We start from the raw sequence: 7,565 nt of genomic DNA on the forward strand, positions 1-7,565 counted from the left end.
TCGCTCTGAAAGTAGTGTGTTTACCTTATTAGGTGAATTGTCTTGTCTAAAAATCATTTTATCACCTCCTCTGTGGTTATGTAGTTCATTTGTATAACGTGCGTGACTTTGGCTCGGGTATGAGTACAGCGTACATATTGTACCTGCTTAATCGTATTGATCAACGATTTGTAATTGCAACGGTATCAATTAAAAAACTAAACAATGACGTGGAATTTGTCAATATTTCATGTTATATGTTTCATAAGAAATGTAGAACAATACATTTATGCCATATTTTGCTTCTTGGTTATGTAAAAGAATTAGCCTGAGTGAATTGTCTCTTTAAGCACACAAAGACAATTATTCACATTAAATGCACATGTATTGCCATTGCCTTGGAAGAAAATACACATATATCACACTGTAGGAAGAAACTAACTAAAGATTGATAAAATTTAATAAAAAATAATGTTTTAACACAAGTGTATAAAAATAAGAAGCTTATGCAAAAGTCATAGTATGATCTTCATCTCGATATATCCTTGCGGCACAACACTGACGTCTTGACCATCTTCTCCATGGTTACCATAGTTACCATCATGACTGATCATCGTGGTGGTGATGGTTACCATGATCATGGTCACCATCGTGTTCGTGGTCGTCATGGTGATGGTGGTTATGATGTCCGTGGTCGCCATGGTGACTGTGATGACTATGGTCGTCATGGTGATTCTCACGAGCTCGTCCGATCACACAGCAAGCTATCTTTCTTCCTTGGTTTCCCTCTCCTGTGTCTGTTCCTTCATGGATCTGAAAAATGCATTTATATTTATATTTTCTTCCATCGAATTGCGTTGAGTTTGTCCCTGCATCATTGATATAATATTTTATAAAGGAAACACATGATCGTCATCCTATCGTGTTGAAGACAAAAGATAACATTTTTGTACTTTTGAAAAAAAATATTGATATTAAAATCCTTATAAACTAACTGAGATACCTCGACATAATTCAAATGTCAGTTTAACGTTCAACTGTTGAAGATAGAGACAGAAGGTGACAATAACAATTTTGAACTTTTGGAAAAAAACCAAACTGATATGAAAATCCCTATAAACTAACTGAGGTACCTCGATATCATTCAAATGCCAGTTTAACGTTCAACTGTTGAAGATAGAGAAGAAGGTGACAGTAACAGTTTTGAACTTTTGAAAAAAAATATTGATACGAAATTCCCTCTAAACTCACTATTGATACGAAATTCCCTCTAAACTCACTAAGAAACCTCGATATAATTCAAATTACAGTTTAACGTTTTATTGTTGGTCACGTGTACTTACTACAAAGGATCGTCCAATCATGTCCAGTAAATCGGCATGCATTGTCTGCTCACTGATATGGTTGCCTTCATCATCAGCAGCGACATTACCCAAATCTCCAACATGGCTGAAAATAACAAGAAAGGTAGACTATTTGGTTTAAAATGCACAAAGAATCTTTTGATTGTTAAATAAGGCTTGAAACCATGTTATAGGGACTCATGTAGTTAATTCTCACTCATTAGTGGTCATTTATAAAACAAACACTAAAATTAAGACAAAATTATCATGACATCTTATTTGTGTTTAATGCACAACTATTATCAGTTAATTCTGAGATACATCAGTAGTGCGAGGAAGACTATAGCAAACTGTGATATCGTGAGTGTTGTTGAACCAAAGTTTTACCGCTTTTAAAAACGAAACTGTGATGTTTGAATTTACATTAAAACGGAAATCAGACCTCATCTTATTCCCCTTTATTCATCTGTCTCAAACTTCATACTATAAATACAAACGACTTCGCACTGGTGACGTAGTATTATGAAAAGCGATAATGGGTGAATCACATAAATATGTAAAAATATGATCTAACAAATTATTTGAAATAAATATATAGAGGATTTATAATGTAATAAATAAATTATTCCTTTTTTGATGAATACCAGTTATATTTCATCGAGTGAAGTTTCCACCTGATGAAATATGACTGGTATTCATCAAGAAACAAGGAATATTCTATTTATTACATTTGTTTTTTTTTTGCTTTCAATTACAGAGGACCATCACTACTAGTTCCGGCAAAGGTTATTTCGCCATTATATTTTACAGCATTATTTGTCATTGCGATTAATACGTCGTATTTTTTTATAAGCATAACGTCATATTTCTACACAAAAATATGACGTTCATTTATTTTACTCTGTCTTTTTGTTATAAGTTCATAGCAAAAACATCTATTCAAGTATATATTCTTTTGTAATTCAATCTAATCTTACTTTCAAATATATCTGGGACTCTTTTCTCTATAAGAAATAGTTGAACCGCTGAATCAGCATGTGTTCAGCGAAACAAACAGCCATATTATGGAATGAAAATGTTTTGCCATTGATCTAAATGGATTGGAAAAGGTTAAAATGATATTAAAATAATACGCAGTTTTGGATATATATAGGATCTTAAATGATTGTTCATTTTCATGTGAGATTTTATGAGACGAGTCTTAGATATTTGAATATTTTTTGGCAAGGGAAAAAAGCTTCGAGTTACATAAAATCTGAACACAAAGTAATGATACTTTGTATAACATGCATAACTACAAAAGCCCACATATCTGTGAGTCTCAACGTTAAAACATGCTGCAAAAACACAACGGTGGCCGCCATTTTGTAACAACTTCCATGATTCCTGACGTCATCATTTACTGACGACAAGCCATGACGTCACAACGGATTTCTAGCCAATGAGAGGTGCTCCAGATTATATTATACTAGTAACATATACAAAAAATAAAAGATAAAAGAGATGTATTATACCTGTCAAATGCCTCCCCAGAGCTTGGTAGACCGTGCTGTTTACGGTGGGGGTTGTAGTGGCCCCCTAGGGAGTCACAGCATCTCTCCATGTTCCCGCCCTCGTGGATGTGCACGGCATGACTATGGCTTGGTATCAGGTTTCTTAGGTTATAATCGAGACTGATGTTATCGTGACCGGGCTGTAAACAAAAAATCGCATGGTAAAGAGGGATTACCGAAAGTTTTATTCTTCCCACATATATGTATTTCATTAATATCCTTGGTGATATATTCCGTATTTGCATATTGAAGAGTTAGCTGCGCTTGCGTTTAGTTATGAATGTGACTTCACGATTTTGACGTGGATTTCGCTCACAAAATAATGACGTCACAATGGATACCGACCCGCAAGGGAAGTAAATCTGTTATATGCAAAGACGGAAAACATAAAACACCAAATAAATTGTGTGTAAATACCAAATCTTAAAATGTTTGATTAAATCAACGTGCTATTGGCAGCCAGGGTATCGTGTGAGGATGGTCTACAATGCATGCTTGTTTTCAGAGACTGTGGTATATTTGTATTGTGTCTTCCTGTGATAGAGGAACTATATTATAGTGTTTCCCATTGAAGTACGTCGTCAGAGACACCAAATAAGCACAATCACCCAGTCACATTGTACTGGCAACAAGCAAACCAGTCGTCCCACTTCTTCTACACTGAATGCTAAGCAGAAGTAGCAACTACCACTTTTATAGGTTATGGTGTGTCTCGGCCAGGGGACATAACCCAGTTAATTTGTTAATGTGATTATTTATTTATCAACTATTTTATATTTAATAGGGATTTGAAATTATTCTAAAAAATATCTTTAAATAGCATTTTCTTCCAGTTACTAAATAATGCATGGACTTATTAGTTAATCCAGAAAAAGAAAAAAACTGATCGCAAGGATTAAACTCAAAATGATAAAACGTGAGAACCCACTTTTAAACAATGAGAATTATAAACAAGCGTTATGGAAAGAACCTGAACCAGAACAATGACCGTTTTCACCTTTATCGACACAATTAATGACATAATAAAATAATCATTGCAGATTAAAAAAAAACCAAAACAAAAACCGATAATGAAATCGAAACCAAATAACACTCCAGAAATACTGGGATTATCTGTACTTATATCTAAATGGGAAACAGTATGTTTAGTAGAAGTTTTAATTCATTTTGTTGAATGGCCTTCTACCTTCTATGAGCATTTGAGAAAATAACAAATATATAAAAAAGATGAGAGAAGCCAGAGTTATCGGAGAATAAAACCCTTTATACGGTCTGTATCTAACCGTAAACACAAAGGTAGCGATCGCTTGGTAATGTGTCGGGTCATCTGCACCAGTCGACCATGCAATTGATATTGTAACTGTAAATATTTGCATTCTCTTGTCATTTCGACTATATAACTAACCAAGACAAAGTGAAGTATATGGGGTATAATTGACACCCAAAACGTAATCATTATGACGTAAATAATATTGACACGGTTACGTAAACTGATTACCGTCAAAACGGCTGTTCCATCTTGTGGATTAAATAGTCGTTGATAAACGGTTTATGCAGAGATTTCCAAAATGAGTTACAATGTAAAATACGTATAGCACACATCAAGAAGATTGTCTGCGAAGCTATGGCATCTATATATGCCATAGATTCCATGGTACGACAGTTTAACGTTTAAATAATTTCCACCAACCTTCTGGGACAATTTCACGTGCCCTCTGACTCTGTAAGCAAGGTCCGTGATCTCCTTGTTTGGCATTATCTCACAGTGCGCGTGAATTTCTGTTTAACGAAAAAAATATATAAATAAAACAATGTGTTTAAAATAAACAAACTATATCTATAGTTTTAAAAAATTAAACAAACCTTAAGTATAATATTTATATAAATAACGACAATATTTTCATTTTAACGATATACTGGTAGACTATAGTATATATAAACAAGATTAACAATTACATAGTGCAGTAATGACGCTTTTGTATTTTGAATTACTTTTGTACAAATATCTGAGCTAACGCATACATAGCCATGGTTGTGTAATTCATTGTTTTCATGGAACATGAAAACGATCCAAAATTATAATTGATAATTAATTCGATCATGGAACATTTCCAATTCCAAAATTATAATTAATAATTTATTCGATCATGGAACATTTTCATATCTAAAATTATTATTGATTAGTAATTAGATTCTATTTATATATATAGATTACCATTATCCGTCACCATTTATAATTTTGTTCATTTTGATTACTGGCTAATCATGGAAAGCTGAATGGCGCTCTATAATCTTTAATAGTGACTGACATCGAGAATTTGGTTTGGGTTTTTTTTTTCTACAAACGTCTTGGAATCTTTGATAAAGATCTAATTGAAACTATTCGCTGTGATTTTTTTCTGCAGCCAGAAAATGTTTTAACACCTTCTTAAAAGTCATTAACGTACCATGCTCTTCCTCATGATGATCCTTTGTATGCTTATCGTCATGGCAACCACCTTGAAGTTTCATGTTGACATAAATGTTCTCAGCATTAGGATGATGTCTGTGGTGTTGGTTGTGGTGATGATCATGATGGTGTCCATGATGGCTATGCTCGTTGCTATGGTGCCCGTTGTCATGGTGTTTAGCGCTCTGGGTATCGTCGCTATTTTCGGTGGAGTCGCTCTCATCGCTGGAACTCGAAGAGTCACTTTCATCGCTGGTACTCGTCGATTCTTCGCTTGTTTCTGTGGATTCACTGTTGTCTTCTTGAGAACCGCTGTCATCGCCATTATTATCATCATCATGAGTATGGTGATGATTGTCATGATGAGAATGATGATGTTCCGTGTCATGATGACCATCGCCAATATGGATATGGACGCCACGGCTTTGTTCCTGAAGCTCCTGAACCTTGGTAGTTAACTCTTCAACTTTTGCCTTGAGTTTTTCGACCTCTTCCACGATAGGTATATCTAAATGACAAAAGCGGAAAACCAACTTATTTTCGCTATTAAATTTCCCTAATTTGCAAATGAAAAGTCTTGAAAATAAACTGAATCGAAAATGTTTCAAGTAGAGGAAAAGTAGAAAAATGAATGTGTAAATTACGAAATCAAATTGCCGTTAAAATGTTCTTAGGGTGATCGGGTGTTGTAGTGGTTAAACCACTCGCCTTTCACCTAGTCGGCAGAGGTTCTATTTCCGGCACGGTCGTCAAAAGGTCAGGGGGCACCTACACGATCTAGTGGGTTTATCCGGGTATCCCGGTTTCCTTCCACTCTAAGATCTCTCGCGCGTTTTCATCCAGGCCATCTAAAGTAATTTTTATAAGTTGTATAACTTGTTTCGCAAGTAGGACGCTGGAAATGTTCGCGACATAACGACGTTCGCTTAATTAGGAAAAATTCACCCCTCGCGTAAATTTTTACTTTTGCAGCGATTTGATTAAAAATTTAAGAGGCTTTTTAACATGTTATTGAATACAAACGAGAAATCGTTATTTTTCTGCGAGTGTTCATTGGTCGAGAAACATGGGGAATTTAATCGCACACGGAAAAGTTAGCTTACAGTAACTAAAAGTATCATTAATTTTAGTCAACCAATCATAACTACATTATGAATAAATAAATAAATAAATAAATAAATAAAATGATAATAAAAAGCTTTAAAATTACCTGTATAGTTGTTCAATTGCGCTCGGAAAAAAGTTCGCGACTTTCTTTTTCAAACTTATTTGCTAGAGGAATCGCTCCCACGTTGTCAATTTCGAACAGTAATAAGCTATTAACCTGACAACGTCTTTAGCGAAATGAAATCCCTGAGAATAAAGGCAACTTTACAGAACAACCGATATAATATTTTTTCCCGATTTCCCCGCACGACTTACTTCTCCTCTTTTTCGGTCGCTTGCCATCATTAGGAGCGACTAGAACCAATGCCACAAAAACTAAAATTCCAAACAGTTTCATGTCTGCAGTCAACTGGGCGTCCCGACAATGAAACACCCGGTTTTATATCATATCATTTCTCGGCCACTCCTCGACCTAGTAGAGCAAGGGTCATGTATGCCTTTATGATACTGCGTGAAAAAGGGTGATAACAGGTGACATTGTCCTTTGTCTCATGTTTTAGGGTTATCGAACGATCGGCCGATAGTAATGTCCTTTGTCCGTTATCATCCATAAGTGTGCATCTTTGTTAGATAAAGGGTCATTCACATTCTTTATATTCACGTCTTTAATATAAACATTGATTCAATATTATATTTATAAGATTTTATTAAATGTGATTACGTTGCAGGTACCTGTGCTTTCATTTACCTCCCAAACCCGATCATCACATAGCCTTAAATAATGTATTTTGACAGTTTCTGTAAATTACCCTTACTTTGAAAATATAAGACATTCTGCTGGAACTTGTGAAACTAGAAGACCTTGCCTAATTCGACGTAGTTTATTTGTCTCAGATTTTTACGTAAGATGCTTGGATTAATTAATATGACAAATTATACCTATCCTAAAAACAAGACAGCAATTAACTTAATCAAAGAGAATTGTAAAACTGCCCTCAACACGTTCTTTTATGTAAGGATACCCTGCTCAAGATTTATAAAGCACTAATTCGCTCAAAGATAATCTATGGAATTCAAATTTATAACTCGTCCTCAGAAATGTCTAGAAATCATTCAACATAAAGCACTCATAAA

General features: G+C 34.7%; 1 protein-coding gene across 1 annotated transcript; it reads right to left on the reverse strand.

Annotated features, from left to right (window-relative positions):
• Window positions 1–421: 421 nt before the first annotated feature.
• LOC138336340 (histidine-rich glycoprotein-like) lies at window positions 422–6,873 on the reverse strand. Its single transcript, XM_069285783.1, has 6 exons — window positions 6,747–6,873; window positions 5,323–5,832; window positions 4,566–4,654; window positions 2,837–3,015; window positions 1,323–1,428; window positions 422–792 (listed from the first exon to the last, which is right to left on the reverse strand). The coding sequence occupies exons 1-6, from the start codon at window positions 6,826–6,828 to the stop codon at window positions 580–582; spliced, it is 1,179 nt and encodes a 392-aa protein (XP_069141884.1). The 5' UTR covers window positions 6,829–6,873; the 3' UTR covers window positions 422–579.
• Window positions 6,874–7,565: the final 692 nt, after the last annotated feature.

This window comes from Argopecten irradians, chromosome 12 (assembly GCF_041381155.1).
Source record: "Argopecten irradians isolate NY chromosome 12, Ai_NY, whole genome shotgun sequence".
NCBI classification, from domain to species: domain Eukaryota; kingdom Metazoa; phylum Mollusca; class Bivalvia; order Pectinida; family Pectinidae; genus Argopecten; species Argopecten irradians.